Source organism: Lepisosteus platostomus, chromosome 7 (genome assembly GCF_059453375.1).
Source record: "Lepisosteus platostomus isolate fLepPlt1 chromosome 7, fLepPlt1.hap1, whole genome shotgun sequence".
NCBI lineage: Eukaryota > Metazoa > Chordata > Actinopteri > Semionotiformes > Lepisosteidae > Lepisosteus > Lepisosteus platostomus.
Window position 1 is genome coordinate 43,784,177 of NC_142617.1, and position 17,481 is coordinate 43,801,657.

At 55.9% G+C, this 17,481-nt stretch overlaps 1 protein-coding gene across 3 annotated transcripts in view; it reads left to right on the forward strand.

Moving 5' to 3' along the window:
- Positions 1-17,481, forward strand: part of celsr2 (cadherin, EGF LAG seven-pass G-type receptor 2) — a 58,642-nt gene that overhangs the window by 33,082 nt on the left and 8,079 nt on the right. For all 3 annotated transcript variants that reach the window (XM_088640634.1, XM_088640632.1, XM_088640633.1), the window contains exons 4-29: positions 1,925-2,040; positions 2,662-2,750; positions 5,723-5,880; positions 6,117-6,280; positions 6,416-6,541; positions 8,018-8,184; positions 8,924-9,109; positions 9,243-9,356; positions 9,628-9,802; positions 10,245-10,386; positions 10,767-10,887; positions 10,967-11,150; positions 11,302-11,403; positions 11,630-11,724; positions 11,822-12,031; positions 12,301-12,484; positions 12,643-12,786; positions 13,795-13,960; positions 14,467-14,634; positions 14,788-14,914; positions 15,050-15,250; positions 15,337-15,511; positions 15,805-15,917; positions 16,152-16,234; positions 16,796-16,922; positions 17,216-17,332. In XM_088640634.1, the coding sequence (XP_088496760.1) occupies positions 1,925-2,040; positions 2,662-2,750; positions 5,723-5,880; positions 6,117-6,280; positions 6,416-6,541; positions 8,018-8,184; positions 8,924-9,109; positions 9,243-9,356; positions 9,628-9,802; positions 10,245-10,386; positions 10,767-10,887; positions 10,967-11,150; positions 11,302-11,403; positions 11,630-11,724; positions 11,822-12,031; positions 12,301-12,484; positions 12,643-12,786; positions 13,795-13,960; positions 14,467-14,634; positions 14,788-14,914; positions 15,050-15,250; positions 15,337-15,511; positions 15,805-15,917; positions 16,152-16,234; positions 16,796-16,922; positions 17,216-17,332 (3,754 nt within the window). The remainder of the gene's footprint in view (positions 1-1,924; positions 2,041-2,661; positions 2,751-5,722; positions 5,881-6,116; positions 6,281-6,415; positions 6,542-8,017; positions 8,185-8,923; positions 9,110-9,242; positions 9,357-9,627; positions 9,803-10,244; positions 10,387-10,766; positions 10,888-10,966; positions 11,151-11,301; positions 11,404-11,629; positions 11,725-11,821; positions 12,032-12,300; positions 12,485-12,642; positions 12,787-13,794; positions 13,961-14,466; positions 14,635-14,787; positions 14,915-15,049; positions 15,251-15,336; positions 15,512-15,804; positions 15,918-16,151; positions 16,235-16,795; positions 16,923-17,215; positions 17,333-17,481) is intronic.

Sequence of the window (17,481 nt, forward strand, 5' to 3'; positions counted from 1 at the left end):
GATATTTGCAAGCACAATTAAAATGTAACCTTAGTTAAATTCACCGTGACCAGCCGGTCGGATCAGATGTCCACAAACAAGAGGCGGCCCCTGCAGTGGGCAGTAAGGGGGGATATCGGCAATCGGGCCCTGACAGGGCTCTGGCCTGTGTCTCCCAGCGAGCCCTCTGGTGCCCCCAGTCCTGTGTGTGTCTCCCCAAGTCCCCTGGCCATGCTGCTGGCGAGCTCTGGGGGGGCCTGCTGTGTCCCCTGTGCGCTCCTGCGGAGCAGCTCTCCGCACGTGAAGCTGCAGGTGTTCAGTTACACGTCTGTGCGTCTCTGTAACGTGAGAGCTGTGGAATCCCGGAGCCGCTGTGAGCGGCTGCTCTGTTGTTCCCTCAGCACGGGATTACTGGGCAGCGCTGTCCCGGGAACACCCCCGTCTACAGGCCCGGGACAGGAGCCAGCTCAGTGTTGGCTGCTCTGTGTGTCTGTTTGCAGTGCGTCTGCGTCTGCATCTGCGTCTGCTCGCTCAGCGCAGCCAGTTCACTGAAGGGCCAGGGCTGCAGACGGGTTGGGGTTCAAGCAGTGTGCTGCACAGGTCGTCTGTGTCTGTATCCGGGCCCAGGGTGAGAGGTGCCACCATTGCTCAGTCTTAATCAGGCAGGAAAATAGCTGTCCTGTGTAGTGTATAGAACAAACATCAAAATACCTTCTAGAAAGCCCAAGTTCCTGAAACTTGAGCTCGGTGGGGTGATCAGGTTTCTCTTTTGTTTTGCTCCTGAGCTTTTTAATGCCTGGGAAACGCGAGACCTTCCAACCCCCCCAGATTCAGTCACCTGCTGTGATATTGGGCCGCTCCCCTAAATACCCCACAGCCACCAGCAAGTCTCGGCAAAATAGACGAGCAAAAGAGCTTGTAGGAGCCGCACAGGTGATAGACTGGTACTTTCCCTGGTGAGGTAGTTTGTTGTTTCTCTGATCTCGCCTCTCTCCTGCGTTCTGCGTGCACGTGCACAGCAGGACGAGGAAGACGAGGAATGGCCGAAGGCAGTGTGTCACGCTGGTAGGAGCAGGGTCACACACAGTGCAGAGGGTCCACTTCAAGGCCGGGCTGCAGGCTTGCAGTAACGTCAGGAAGAGTCGCGCTGCTCCTCCGGTCACCCATGATGCACTGTGGAACTGGCCGCATGTCGGAGGGCAGTCGGCTCTCGCAGGCAGGCAGGAATGTCCACCAGTCCTGCTGGTGTCCCCGATAGCGAGCAGTGCTGCCTGTGACTCAGGTCCCTCTGAGTGAGCAGGCAGGCGGAGAGCAGCGTGGGTTCAGGCACGGAGAGCGCAGCGAGGTGGCAGAGGGGGAGAGCATGCCCAGCCGGGAAAGGGAAAATGAAGGGAGGAGAGGGGGAGGTGGGTGGGCTGGAGCAGCACGCGGCTCCAGGTCAGTGGGCAGTGACAGCTGGAGACGGCAGACAGGCTGATCTGACTGCCCCCCAGGCAGAGTGAAGGTGAAAGCTCAGGGACAGGTTAATGTCAGTGTGGCAGTGACAGATGGATTATCTCCAGGCACTGCAGCCTCATGTTTTGTGTGTTTTGTCTTCTTGTTATAGTGTATAACAAGCCGCTAGCTAACAAGGATCACAGAGATGTTATCTATCCATTCAAATCCTGTTTTTATTTTTGCTGGACTTACATGTCAGGTAGCGCAGCTTGTCTGTGTACCCTCTTAGGGCAGAACCCAGCAATGTCTGAAACCCGAATCAGTTGACAGGAAGTAATTGATACTTGCACTCAAATTCGAGACAGGGCCATCGGGCCAGCGAGGGCCATGCTGAGCCCATGTGGCGGGGAGCCAAAGCCCAGCAGATAATGCTTCAGAACTGAAGGACACGAGATTTGTCCCCCGGCACCATTGTCTCAGCAGTGTCCCTCTGTCCTCTGTCGCGCAGGTTTGCCACCAAGGAGCGGAACGGCCTGCTGCTGTACAACGGGCGCTTCAACGAGAGGCACGATTTCATCGCCCTGGAGATCGTCAACGAGCAGATCCAGCTCACCTTCTCTGCAGGTGCTCTTGAGTTTGGAGGGAAGGGCTCTAAATGGCATCGCATGCGAACATGCGAACTGGCAGTTTCTCCCGATCGCGGGGCCCCCGAATCTCCACGGCGGCACACGAGCTGTTGGCGTGTGAGGGCCACAGCTGGAGGGGATGCTGGGTAGAGGTCACTCAGGGGTCAGGGCTGTGGGCACTGACAGGAGGGGTGTTCCCCCCCCCCAGAAACCTTTTGTTATTGTAACTCCTGTCATTCCCTTTGGAGCACGGCGTCAGCCAAAACATAAAACAGTCAGCGCATCAAAACATTGGATGAAGCTGCTGTGAGGAGGCCACTTGTTTTGTTATAAGCTTTGCCAAGACCAAAAGATCTTGAGAAAATGGAAGAAATCCAGGCGAGTTTACAGGGCCTATGGGAGAGGCTGGAGTCTCAGATGAAGGTCAGCACTGTGTCTTCTCAGGCAGCTCTGCCTCGTTCCTCGAAGCCAGTTTGAACTCGCCCTCCCAGCCTGAAAGCCCTCTGCAGGTGTAGTTAGTTTAACCTGTTCAGTGAGGTGAGGTTCAACAGCCTGTGTTGCTCCTGCATTGCGAGGGGGTGCTAGTGGAGAGGTCGGCTGATTGTCCTTTCTCTGCCAGGAGAGACGAAGACGCTGGTGTCGCCCTTCATCCCGGGCGGCGTGAGCGACGGCCAGTGGCATGTGGTCCAGCTGCAGTACTACAACAAGGTCAGTGGGGCGGCGCTCTGCATGGGGCTGCAGGACAGCTGGACACGGTGATTTCTGCATTCAGATCAACTGATACCATGGGAAGGAAAGCATGCGTTTTCAGTTTTTGATTGTTTTTTGATACTGTTTTTTTCAGTTTTCCAGCTCTTCTTCTGTGTTAATGTCATGGGTTGATGAGTGTTAAATCAGTCCCACTCTGGGCCAGGCTTAGAGGAGACAAGTGTAGCAATGAATCTGGCTCTTTTCCCAAGTCTTGGCTTATTCCCAGGAGTCCTGGGGCAAGAGGCAGGAGCTGGTAGACTGGGGGTGTGCCAGGCGAAGACTCACGCAGGCTCTTGATCAGGAGAGATCCCGTGATGTCTGCCTCTGCTGCAGGTGTCTGGACACGGGAAAGAGAGTGGGTTACTCAGCCTTGACCCCAGGGCCTCATGCAGAGAAGCCAGGGAATCAGCTTCCACAGCAGACCATGATCTCGAGCTGCTTGTTAAGAGATCACTTCATTGGCCATATACAGTATTTTGTATTGGGAATTTGTCTCTTCGCATACCCCAACTTGCTCTCCATGAGACACACAGACAGGGAGAGAAGCTTGGGGTCAGAGCGCAGGGTCAGCCATTTATACTGCGCCCCTGGAGCAGTTGGGGTTAAAGGCCTTGCTCAGGGGCCCAACGGAGTAGGATACAAACCGGCAAACTTCCAGCCACAGAGCCACCACACCGCTTGAAGTTCTGAAGTCCGGCACGTCCCGGCAGTCCGATTCGCTCAGTCAAGGACAGGAATAAACCCGGTTTGGACGCACTGAAGATGTTCTTTTATCCCTGCTCCCTTTTCTGTCCAGTCAGTGTTTAGGATTCAGTCTGAAAACACCTTTTGTTACTGTTGCTTATTGAGCCTTTTGTTTCACTTTTCCATTCAAATTGGAAAAAGAAATGGGGAGCAGGCTGTGCCCCTCTCGCTCCATCCCCGCCCCCCCAGCTCCGCTGACTTGTAAACAGGATGTGACATTTCAGCCGATCGCCGTTTCCTAGCAGCTGCACCGGGGGGGGGGGCAAGATGGACATTTTTTATTGGTCAGGCGTGATCCCTGAATTCTGTCCCCCAAGTCAGTGTTAGGGTACTAATGAGCAGAGCCCGGGCTGGAGCGATGGTCTGGGCGGGCTAGCCTGTGGGGCTGGACTGAATGGGAGAAGGGGGCACAAAGGGAGTCCCAGGGGTCTCTCTGTGGCTTTGAGAGGGTGGGGGCCAGGGTTTGACTGAAGGGGGAGGTGTGAGCAGAACTGCAGCATTGTAATGAGTCTGTCCCAGTGGCACCCCTCTCTCTGGGCACCAGCGCCAGGCCAGGATGGGAAAACTGGTTTCCATGGTTTTCGGGCCATAAAAAACAAAATTTTTTTTAGTTCTTTTTCTTCTCTGATCATGATGGTGACAGTCAAGCTTTTTTATTAAAGCACTCCGCTGTTTGCCAGCTCTCTCTTTAGAAATAAACTGCCTCTCTAAGGGAGCCTTTTCATTTAATCCTGAGCAAATATGTAATCTTCAGTCAGCCCTGACAGGCCTGCAGCCCAGCCCCCCCTGAAGGAAGGCAGAAGGACAAGACTGATGTTTGAGTTGGAAAGCTGCTGAAAGAGCTTGAAGAGACTGGCTCTCGGAAAGGCACAGACAGCGGCTTCCTCCTCGCCTGTGGCTGCTGGCTGGGCGCCTGGCTCAGCAGGCCGGGGCTGTGTGTGCACACCGGTCATTAGCAATTCTGTTTAAACAATCCCTGCTGCTGGATCAAACGTTCGCACTTCCCCAGATTCCTCAGAGCCGAGGAGCAGTGCTCCGAGGGAGGGGGTCAGGGACGGGGGCACCGGTGGGTCTCGGCCGCAGCCAGGCTGCGTTTGAGCCCTGAAGGGTTAGAATCCTGATCCAAACCCGGGAGCTGAGAGGCGCTCGCGGTGACTTGGGCTGTCTGTGCTAAGGGTGCTGCTTGTTGGTGAAAAGGATGGGCTTGATCAGGAGCAGTGAATGTCCTTCCTCCTGCCCCCAGACAATAACGGTTTCTCCTTTGTTGTGCAGCAGCCCTGACTCCCTGCTGGGAGGGGGGCCGGCCAGTGAGCTGATGATGTAGCACAGAAAGGAATTCCTTTGTGTGTGCGGGGAGTGAGGGTTTGTCTTTCTGGGGGTCTGTCCCAGAGCAGGAGAGTGCTGCTATGCCCCTGAGAGTCCTTTTCAAAAGTGAAAGCTTAGAGTCCTTGCGGGCAGGCATGAGTGCTTTCGAGCGCATGTTAGGTTGGCCTCTCTTCAGCAGCCCCTCTGTGTTTCATGGCTCTGCCATGATTTCAGTGTAGGTAATTGGCAAAGCACAGAGTGCACTGTCCAAACACCTCCTGTGTTCAAGTCAGTCTCTGAGAGTGCCTGACGGGAAATATTCAGGGACATATATCTGCAGGTCTCGTTGCCGAGGCTCGGCAGGGTGTTGATACCCCAATGCAGGACGGTGCCGAATTGCACGGGTCCTGCAGCAGACAGCGCCACCATCTGGTACTGCAAGTCTCCTGCAGTTTCAGTGTTTAATGCCCATCGGCCTGTGTCCGCAGGGAGCCGAGATCCACCTGCAATCCGTAGAGAAGGAGCAGCAGGTCAGGAGAGTGGGATAATTATCAGAGAAAGGTGTGGGGGCTCTGGGCTCATGTCTACTAGGGTGTGGGCTCAGATCCCCAGTGGGTCTGACCCAGAACAGTACACAATGGGTGAAATATAAGTCTCTTTCTACAGAAGTGTCAGCTGCATAAATTAATCACATATCAGGAGGCCGCAATCATGGAAGGGTGAAAGCTTTCGTTCTCTTCCCTCTTGTTCCTTCCGCCTTGGTCCCTCGATGGAGATGCTCTGTCTGCGTCCTGAGAGGCCCTTCCCTCAGCTGGGTGCCTCCCTCCCTCCCTTTGTGAGATCGCCATGACATCATGCCTTGTCTTTCTCTGCCCCCCTAGCCGGTCCTGGGCAAATCTGGGATCCCCCAGGGCCCCTCCGACCAGAAGGTTGCCGTGGTGACAGTGGACGACTGTGACACCTCCGTGGCCCTGAGATTCGGTCATGTGATTGGAAACTACACCTGCTCTGCGCAGGGCAGTCAGTCGGGATCCAAGAAGTAAGAAGGCTGTGGTATTGGGGGTGCATTCTGGGCAGGCTGGGTGATGGAAGAGCAGAAGCACGACATGGAGCTACTTACTGCGGGGGGCTGAGCTCCCATTGTGTGTTAATAGTTCTGTGTCATTTGCCTCAAATGCTGACATCACACAGCTGCACCACGCAGAATCAGGGCGTCATGGCCAGAGCACCCGTGCTTTGGCATGTGTGCTCACGTGGCTCCTCGTCTCCTGTCAGGTCCCTGGACCTCACGGGCCCCCTGCTCCTCGGGGGGGTGCCCAACCTGCCGGAGGACTTCCCGGTGCAGAACCGCGAGTTCATTGGCTGCATGAAGAACCTGCAGATCGACAGCCGGCATGTGGACATGGCCGACTTCATCGCCAACAACGGCACTGTGCCAGGTACCGCCCCCTGCCCGCGCGGGCGTCGCAGTAGTTTGGGATGCGCTTACAGGGGTGCTGTGTTGCTCTGCTGTTAACGGGCACCCCCTCCTGTGTGGTTCTCTCTCTCCCCCCCCCCCCCCCCCCCTCCTCCAGGCTGCTCCGCCAAGCGCCACTTCTGCAGCACCAACCCCTGCCTGAACGGGGGCACCTGTGTCAACCGCTGGGGCTCCTTCAGCTGCGACTGCCCGCTGGGCTTCGGGGGCAGGAACTGCGAAGAGGGTAGGTGCCTGAGACCGAGACCTCTTCCAGTGATGCAGGGCGCAGGAGAGAACAGTGCTCTTGTAGTTACCTCAGGGTGTGCCAGTCTCTTTGAGCCACACCTGCAGTGAAATGAGACTGCTGCTGCGGGTCTAGGGTGTAGCCCACGGCCATCGGGGCAGCATGGCACCTCTGGATGCTCTGGTGCCCCCTCTCCCTGTCTCCCTGTTGGATCTGCGGTGTGGGCGGCGAGTCCTGGCGGTCAGCCCTGAGAAGCTCAGAAAGCCGGTCAGCGCAGGGGCGGCGAGGCAGCAGTGAGAGATAAGCACATTTCCTGCAGAAGCGCGCTGGGCGGCTGGTTCCCGGTGTGGAGAGGCGCTGTTATTGGCAGGACCTGCGTCTGTTTCTCCACGCGCTCCTGGGCCAGTTCCGCACAGCAGCCCTTCTGGCTTCCTGACTTTGTTGCAGTGAAGGAATTGTTTTTCAGAACAGATGCGGCAGGTGGAATGTTTTTAAGCCTGTTTGCGCAGTAAAAGGCTGAGGCAGCTGTTTCAAGCCTCCCCTCCTCTCACCCTAAGCGTAAAACAAAGCGGTGTCCAGCCTGACGGCTCCAGTGGAACAGGCTGGGCTCGCTGGGACGGTGAGCATCGTTCGGGCGAGGGCGCAGGGAGAGCGAGAGAGGGGCTGGCGCAGCTGTTCGCCCGCTGATGTATGGATCAGAACAGCTGGGGAGGGGGGCCTGCGCAGGGAGTGAAGGAGGAGAGAGAAGGGGCTTGTGCAGATGTCTGGGCGTCCTATTTACGTAGCCCTGCTATGTTATTGTGTGCCGTTTCGCACAGTGTTTCCATTTGATGGGAAGGATTTGCCCTTCTGCGTCAGGCCCTGCGGGATTCTGGGTGCTCGTGCTGAGCACTGTGTCATGTGCCTGTCTCGTTTTACAGAACCGCACTGGAGTTATTTGTAAGACAAAAGAAACAAAAATAGCAGGGGGACAAGGGGGCAAGCCCGCGACTCTCCGACTGTCAGCTTTGAAGATTTCACTCCAGCAGCCTCGGCTCCCATTCCAGTTTTAATTAGCGGTTAACAAGCAGCTCTGATCAGCCCAGACAACACAGGCGCTTTGTTATGTAACGTCCTCCTGCTCCTCTCGGAAAGACGCTCCCTCATCTTGCCAGCACTCTCTGCTCCCGTGTCTGAAGCCCCGCAGATAATTAGAGTCTCGCATTAATGACGGCAAGCTGACAAACATATGTGGCTGCTGGAGAAGAGAGAGAATAGTGGGCATTGATGGCAGTTGTCAGGGGCGCAGTGTGTGTGCCAGCACTAGGGCCTGGCATTCTGTCACCCCCCTCCCAGTTACCAGCCTGGTGTCCTGGCACCCTCCCCTGACACCAGCCTGTCACCCTGTACACTATCAGTGTTAATAGTGGCATGTTAGTGTGTATTACAGTAGTATTGCGCTGTTGCAGACTGAGCTGCCTGTGTTGTCTCCCGCAGTGATGGCCAGCCCCCAGCGCTTCCTGGGAGACAGCCTGGTGTTGTGGAATAACCTGGCCTCCGCCATCACGTTGCCCTGGTTCGTTGGTGTGATGTTCCGAACGCGCCAGGCCAGCGCGGTGCTTCTGAGAGCCACCGCCGGGCAGCACGCCACCCTCAGCCTGCAGGTCAGACCCCCGGCCGGGCTGCGGCCACGTCACGCCGCCCCCTGTCCTGGCTTGACGCAAGCAAGCCTTCGGCAGCGTGAAATCGCTTGTTTCTGAAATGATGCGTCACAATTGTTCCTGCTGGGATTTGATCTCAAAGATGCAGCCACCAGCTGCTCGGCAGTTATTAGAGTTATTTAAAGATGACTGATGGGGAAATTGTCGGGTTGCGCTTGTCAGCGCTCACATTGTGACAGCTTGGTTCATTAGAGAGAACAGCCGGCTTAAAAGGGCAAGGGCGCCACCTGCTGGGCAACAGGAGAACTCCCTGAATTCAGGACTTGCACAAGGTGCCGGCTTGCAGAGTTAAGAGCAGTAAAGCTTAAGGGAAAAGAGCTGTCCCTATTAAAGAGTTTTAATTCCATGTCATGGTCCTTTGAAATGTACGGTTCAGTTGGGGAGTTTCCTCTGTGACCGAATGATCAGTGAAGTGCTCAGCCCTGATTCTGGTGTCTAGCTGCAGGTCTCAGTGGAGCTGCACTGGGATGGCTGCACTCTGCACTCCCCTAGGGTCTGGTTCTTAAACCCAGCCGTGTCCAGCAAACCCAGCTATAGAAACTGCCACTAGGGTTGGCATGATGTCTTCAGGCAGGTAGATTAATGAATTAATCAAGCCCATTAGCTATCACTGTGATGAAGCCCTGAGTTTGATTAACTCTTGTTCACCTCTGTCCGTCTGTCTGTCCACCTGTGTCTGCAGCTGAGCGAGGGCAGTGTGCTCCTGTCCGTGCAGCAGGGGGGCGATGTGGTCACTACTCTCCAGATGGACGAGGTGAAGGTCAACGACGGCGACTGGCACCACCTGCAGCTGGAGCTGAGAGGCGTGCACGTGGGCGAGGAGCTGCAGCACCACGCCATCCTGTCCTTCGACTACGGCCTGCACACGGTGAGTGCCAGGGGCGTTCAGTGGGCAGCAGCAACCTTCCACAGGTCTGGGCGAATGTGCACCGTGGCTCCTTCATCTCTGGACCTGAATACATCTTCTGTGTCTCCCCGTGACCCTGTGTCGGCACTGGCAGGCCAGTGTGAAACTGGACCAGGAGCTGCAGGGACTGAAGCTGAAGACCATGAGCATGGGAGGTGTCTCAGGCGGAGAGGGGGCCGTGCTGCGGGGATTCAGAGGCTGCATGCAGGTGAGACATAGTACTGGATACAGTCGAACACAGGTAAACACACTGGACACTGATGGACACGCTGGACACAGTCAAACCCTGATCAACACAGTGGACACTGACAGACACACTGGACACAGTCAAACACAGATAAACACACTGAACACTGACAGACACACTGGATAGACACGTGAGCACTGGTCACAGTGTAAAGGTACACCTGAGCACTGAGGGGTATTTAAGTACCCATCTGCAAGCCCTGTTCATTTCTTCTGTGCGTGTGGTTCGGCAGGGCGTGCGGATTGGGGAGACGTCGGCGAGTGCAGTGGCCCTGAACCTCATCCAGGCGGAGCGCGTGAACGTGGAGCGGGGCTGCAGCGTGCCAGACCCCTGTGACTCCAGCCCCTGCCCCGCCAACAGCTACTGCAGCGACGACTGGGACAGCTTCTCCTGTAGCTGCGACCCCGGTATGGGCCAGACAGGCCAGCCTGGTGTTCTGTCCCATTCTCTAGACCCAACCCTAAACAACTCTATCCCATTCTCTAGATCCAACCCAACCCTAAACAACTCTAACCCGTTCTCTGAGACCCAACCCAACTCTAACACATTCTCTTAGATCTCACCCATTCTCTTAGACCCAACCTAACCGTAAGCCATTTTCTAAGATGACCTTACCAACATTGACAGTGAGGAAAGAAAACATAAAAATAGCTTTGAAAAATGTGTGGGAATTTGTTTGGAACTGTAAAAGTGGACGTCCACTATTCAAACAAATGTAAAATTGTTCCCAGGTTTTTTCATTCGGTTTTCTTTTTGAACTGTTGTCTTGTGTGAAGCTCCGGCTGGGGCGCTGTGTGGTGTTCCTGTGCGTTCTCTGGCTAAGCCTTGTCCTGCGCTCTTCTCTCTCAGGGTACTACGGCGAGGGCTGTACTGATGTGTGCTCTCTGAACCCCTGTGAGCACCAATCAGCTTGCACGAGAAAGCCAAGCTCCTCCCATGGCTACACCTGCGAGTGTTCGAGCAGCCACTTTGGCCAATACTGTGAGAACAGGTGAGACACGCCCCCCTGGCCCCGCCTCCTAGCCCAAGAGCTGATGCTGATAGACAAGGCGTAGAATCACACAGACTGATGCGCTCAAGCATGTCTTTAGTGTTTTGCCTTTTTTATGGTATCAAAATAATTTCATTGCAATATATGAAGTGATTGGAGCTCAAACTGATGTTACCAACAGTTATCATTGATCTGAGAATACCGGAGTTTCCAGAAGGAACAGTGAGATTATAATGATCACAGCAGTAATAATAAAAGCGATTGCAATAATACGATGCAGCCAGGGGCGGTGCAGTTTCTGTGCCAGTGGCCTCCGTAGTGGAGCAGCCTGGAAGGTGTGTGGGTCCCAGTGTCCAGCTGACTGGTGTCCTCTCCCCCAGGATTGACCAGCCCTGTCCCAAAGGCTGGTGGGGGCACCCAATGTGTGGCCCCTGCGACTGCGAGACGGCCAAGGGCTTCGACCCCGACTGCAACAAGACCAGCGGGCAGTGCCGCTGCAAGGTAAGCCACCTCCCAGCACATTTACCCTGTTTCTACCACAGTGGACCGGCCAGGTGACTCCCCCCCCCTCTCTCCCCAGGACAATCACTATCGACCCCCCGGCAGCGACACCTGCTTCCCCTGCGACTGCTACCCCACCGGCTCCTTCTCGCGGGCCTGTGACCCGGAGTCGGGCCAGTGCCAGTGCAAGGCGGGCGTGATCGGGCAGCACTGCGACCGATGCGACAACCCCTTCGCCGAGGTCTCCGCCAGCGGCTGCGAAGGTGGGCTGCCACGCGCGTCTCTGTCCGCCGCCAGTTGGGTAGAAACTGCACAGTCTGCGCCAAGAAAGCAGAAAGCAGTGACCTCTGTCTCCCCCTCTCTCCTGATGTCTTTATCTTCTTCTCTCTTTCCCTCCTCTTCCTCTCCATGCAGTGATCTACGACAGCTGTCCCCGGGCCATGGAGGCTGATATCTGGTGGCCCAGGACCAAGTTCGGTCTCCCCGCTGCAGTTCCCTGCCCAAAAGGATCCATCGGTAATGCTTCAGCTTTTCCATTTTGTGTCCTTGCACGTTATCCCTGTCTCCCAGGGGATCAGGAATGGGGATTGTTTAGGCAGTTGCCATGGGTTTAGGAAGCTCTTGAGATCTTGTGATCGGAAGTTGCCAGACAGATTTCCTGCTAGTTGTAGTCTGATGTGGCAGAAGTCTGGGCCAGAGCAGATCCAGCCCATGACCCGCGAGTCTGTCTGTCTGTCCACAGGCACGGCGTTCCGGCACTGCGATGAGCACAAGGGCTGGCTCCCTCCCAACCTCTTCAACTGCACCTCCGTCACCTTCTCGCAGCTCAAGACCTTCGTGAGTAATCCTTCTCCCTCTGCGCCTCCTTCCAGCTGTCTCTGGTTAGCACGGTGCCATCCTGTGGGTTCCCATGTCTCTCTCCCTCCTTCCGCAGTCCGAGGAGCTGGCGCGCAATGCGTCCCTGCTGGACTCCGGGAGGTCACGGCAGGTGGCAGGCACGCTGCAGAATGCCAGCCAGCACACACAGGCCTACTTCGGCAGCGACGTCAAGGTGGCCTACCGGCTGACCCAGAAGATCCTGGAGTACGAGAGCAGCCAGCAGGGCTTCAGCCTGGCCGCTACGCAGGACGTGCACTTCACCGAGGTCAGCAGGCAGGATCACATACAAGTAGACATAGGCTGACCGAAAACCATGACCAGTTACAGAGACAAGGGCATCTATAGGCTGAATGCAGAAACGAGGTGAACAGCCGGATAAAGACAGGCTGAGGTAGCCACTCACTGACTGATGGTCACAGGCACACAGAGCGAGCCACACAGAATATCAGTCCTGTAGATAGGCAGTGCACAACTGAAAAAATCTTTTTAAAATTTTCAAATGAAGGATTATGGACTATGTATGTCCTCTTCCAGAACTTGTTCAAGGTGGGCAGTGCCATCCTGGCACCAAGCACCAAGCCACACTGGGAGCTGATCCAGAAGACAGAGGGTGGCACAGCGCTGCTGCTGAGGCACTATGAGGAATATGCCAATACGCTGGCGCAGAACATGAGGAAGACCTACCTGAGCCCCTTCACCATCGTCACGCCGAACATCGGTGAGGATCACTCCCCTGCCTGGAACTGGGCTTGGAGCTGGGGAGGGGGTCCCAGCGCGGTCTGGGGGTCAGGACTGGGGCTTGTGTGGGGACTGAGATCATTCAGGAGCTGCAGAGATCCAGTGCCCAGTCTTGACCCGAGTGATCTCTCTTCCCAGTGATCTCGGTGGACCGCCTGGACAAGATGAACTTCGCTGGCGCCAAGCTGCCGCGGTACGAGGCACTGCGAGGAGATCGCCCTTCTGACCTGGAGACGTCCGTCACCCTGCCCGACTCCGTGTTCATGCCCACCGAGAACAAAGGCAAGAGTGGAGACACTGCTGCCCAGTTACAGCAGCCCTGGGCACCTTCACTCACCCCGATCCCACCAGCCACACCTCCAGTTACACCAGGCCTGGGCACCATCACCCACCCCGATCCCACCAGCCACACCTCCAGTTACACCAGGCCTGGGCACCATCACCCACCCCGATCCCACCAGCCACACCTCCAGTTACACCAGGCCTGGGCACCATCACCCACCCCGATCCCACCAGCCACACCTCCAGTTACACCAGGCCTGGGCACCATCACCCACCCCGATCCCACCAGCCACACCTCCAGTTACACCAGGCCTGGGCACCATCACCCACCCCGATCCCACCAGCCACACCTCCAGTTACACCAGGCCTGGGCACCATCACCCACCCCGATCCCACCAGCCACACCTCCAGTTACACCAGGCCTGGGCACCATCACCCACCCCGATCCCACCAGCCACACCTCCAGTTACACCAGGCCTGGGCACCATCACCCACCCCGATCCCACCAGCCACACCTCCAGTTACACCAGGCCTGGGCACCTTCACCCACCCCGATCCCACCAGCCACACCTCCAGTTACACCATGCCTGGGCACCATCACTCACCCCGATCCCACCAGCCACACCTCCAGTTACACCAGGCCTGGGCACCATCACCCACCCCGATCCCACCAGCCACACCTCCAGTTACACCAGGCCTGGGCACCTTCACTCACCCCGATCCCACCAGCCACACCTCCAGTTACACCAGGCCTGGGCACCATCACCCACCCCGATCCCACCAGCCACACCTCCAGTTACACCAGGCCTGGGCACCATCACCCACCCCGATCCCACCAGCCACACCTCCAGTTACACCAGGCCTGGGCACCATCACCCACCCCGATCCCACCAGCCACACCTCCAGTTACACCATGCCTGGGCACCATCACTCACCCCGATCCCAGCATCTCAAACTGATGCTTCCCTGTGTTGTAACCCTCAGCTCTCTTTGTTTCTTGCTGTTCAGGGTCAAGGGTCCAAGACTCCTACACCGAAGATAGAAACCAGACCTCCCACAGGAAGAGACGGCACCCAGACTTGACCGAACAGGAAGCCATCGCCAGCGTCATCATCTACCACAGTCTGGCACCCCTGCTGCCTGAGCACTACGACCCAGATAAGAGGAGCCTGAGGTACAGACACGCAGAGCAGAGGCCACTCTCACTCAGGGAGAAGAAGCAATTGGAGGTGCTGCCACCAAGAGCCCCCTGAAACTCCCTGACACCAGCCAGTCCAAGGACAGCATAGCTACAGCACAGTCAGACCAAACACAGCTCGACGCTGGCTACATCACACTCTGGCACACACACAGGGCCCTGCTGAGCCCAGAGGACAGCACAGAGAGAACAGGCTCGGTGACCACAGCCTGGGCATAGAAACTGGACATAGAACTGACTGCCCAGAGCGGACTGGCTGCACTCCCACTGCCATCAGGGAGAAGCAGAGACAGATTGCGTATGTTATCACAGCCTGAGGGACAGAGAGTGAGCCTCTCAAGTAATAAGAATAAGAGTACCGGGTTCTTTTCTGAAATTCCCATCAGCGTTGTGGTAGTTGTTGTGCCAGTAGAGGTCTTGAACAGGGAGTGGACAGCAGCAGCTGTAGCCCAGGAGCTGACTGTCCGGTTGTGTTTCTCCAGGGTGCCCAAGAGGCCGGTCATCAACACGCCTGTGGTCAGCATCACTGTCCACGACAACGAGGAGCTGCTGCAGCGGCCGCTGGACAAGCCCATCACGGTGCAGTTCCGCCTGGTCCACACCGAGGAGCGCTCCAAGCCCATCTGCGTCTTCTGGAACCACTCCATCCCGTGAGTGCAGCCCGCAGGCGTGCGCCGGTACCGTCCGGGGAGCAGCGCTGTGCGGCTCTGAGCCTCTCTCGTCCGTGCCTGCCGGGGGGTTGTAAGGTGACCGACTCTTCCCTGACGACGTGCTCACGCCTCCCTCCTCTCTGTCCCGCCCAGGGTTGGTGGGACGGGCGGCTGGTCAGCCAAGGGCTGCGAGGTCGTGTTCCGAAACCACACGCACATCAGCTGCCAGTGCAGTCACATGACCAGCTTCGCCGTGCTCATGGACATCTCCCGCAGGGAGGTAGGTGCCCCCGAAGCTATGGTCATATATAAAGACAGAAACTGTAGGCTGATTATCTGAAGTCCCCCGCCGGGACTTGAACCCAGGATCTGTGCTCTGGTGGCAATCCCATAATCCCCTCTCTCCCTGTGGCAGAATGGGGAGATCCTGCCTCTGAAAGTGGTGACGATGAGCACTGTGGGGGTGACGCTGGGCGGGCTCTTCCTCACCGTGCTGGTCCTGCTGCTGCTGCGCTCGTTGCACTCCAACCACACCAGCATCATCAACAACGCAGCCAGCGCGCTCTTCCTCTCCGAGCTCATCTTCATCCTCGGCATAAACCAGGCCGACAACCCGGTAGGCGGCTCGCGCGCTCCGTTTCGGCTGCGTGTCCTGCCCTGGCCGGCCCTTTCTCCCTGCCCTGACCCTCGCTCTCGCCGCAGTTCCTGTGCACCGTGATCGCCATCCTGCTGCACTTCTTCTACATGTGCTCCTTCGCCTGGCTCTTCCTGGAGGGGCTGCACATGTACCGCATGATGACTGAGGTGCGCGACATCAACTACGGCCCCATGCGCTTCTACTACATGATCGGCTGGGGCGTGCCCGCCTTCATCACAGGTCAGTCCCTTCTGCGTCCCAGCCCTGCTGTGTGCGGCGCAGCCTCAGGGCCCAGTGGCTCTCCACGTCTTCAGGATTTATATTTATGGCCATTGGCAGGATGGCTGCTCCCAGTGCAGGCCTCCTCTGTTCTTGTTTGAAATGTTCAGCTTCAGTCCCTCTTTTGTGCGTAGGAGGCCTGGTGGAAATGTGAGCATATGATGGGTGGACTGAAGTGGCCTGTGGGGTTGGGGTGGGTGGTAGAGGGGCATTGATGGGGCTGACCAGGGCTGATCTGTCTGTGTCCCTGGCAGGGCTGGCTGTGGGTCTGGACCCTGAGGGTTATGGCAACCCTGATTTCTGCTGGCTGTCCATGTATGACAACCTGATCTGGAGCTTCGCCGGCCCCATCGCCTTGGCTGTGTCTGTGAGTGTGGCCACATTCTGTACCCAGCAACAACATGATCTGTTATAGCACCTTTTGGCACAAGTGGAGAACACTGGCTGGATATAATCACCATTGCCTTCTTGCTGTTTTCTTATTATTCCTCTGCTTACAGTTTCTCCTTTTTTCTCTTGTATTTTTTCATGATTATTAGAATTTTAATTGTTTTTACCATAGCAGGTCTAATAATGCACTGCTGTATTTTTTTTACCTTAGATGAACGTCTTCATGTGCATCTTGGCTGCTCGGGCTTCCTGCTCCCCACGTCACCACGGCTTCGAGAAGAAAGGAGGGCCAGTGTGAGTACAGAACCACACTTCCTTACCTCCCCGTGTTATAATACAGAACTCGCCTCCTGCGTTATAATTCAGAACCCCAGTTCCATACCTCCCTGCATTATATCACATAACTGTACTTATCACCTCCTGTGTTATGATTTAGAACCGCATTTCCATACCTCCCTGCATTATAGTACACAACCACTATCACCTTCCTGTGTAATAGTAGAGAACTGCACAGCATCATTTCCGTGCTTCATAGCACAAACCCACATTAGTTCACTTTCCTGCCTTAAGGTATAGAACCACACCAAGTTTAATACCAAGATTGATGGTTTTAAGATTGGATAATCATTCTACATGTATGGTAGATACAGTACATAATATACATAAGGTTATCCCGCTCGATTGGTACGTACAAGTGAGTAAAGCTAAGTGAATAAAGAAATTCACATTTTCTGTTCTAAGTGAGTCCCCTTTAAGTTTCTGACTGTGGTCCTGTGCCCTTGTTTCGCTACTGATGATGATTATTATCTATCTGTACTGGACTGAGGAAATAAGAAACTGTCTCCCTCTCTGTAGCTCTGGCCTGCGAGTGGCCTGTGGGGTCCTTCTCCTGGTCAGCGTCACCTGGCTCCTAGCACTCTTTTCTGTCAACAGTGACACAGTCATCTTCCACTACCTGTTTGCCGGTTTCAACTGTGTGCAGGTAACGCTCCCAGCAGCCCTGTGGACAAGCCAGTCCAGTGAGGTTTAGGCCCCAAGTACCGCATTCATAAAACATTGACCAGCTCATTAGGTTTATGACTGTTTTTATGTCCTAATGACCAACAGCATGGGGATGTAATAAGGCTCAAATGAATATTTCTGGGTGCAGATGCTATTTTAAACAGAAACAGAACCTGATGTCATGAAAGGTTAGATGTCACTTTTAAAAACATGACACGTGCCATAACAAATGACAGATGACTGATCTCACCAAATTTCAAATTATCCCTGCAGGGTCCATTCATCTTCCTCTTCCGCATCGTTTTCAACAAGGAGGTGCGGAAAGCCATCCGGTACTCCTGTAGCCGCAAGCACGCTGACGACATCATCGCCACGAAGTCCATGGCATCAGTAAGTGCCCTGTGTGGCTGTGCTGCTCTTGCCTAATCACAACAGGCTTGTGACCATGACAGCCTTGCCCTCGCCCAATCTCAGCAGGCCTGCAGCCACAGTGGCCTTGCCCTCGCCCAATCTCAGCAGGCCTAGAGCCACAGTGGCCT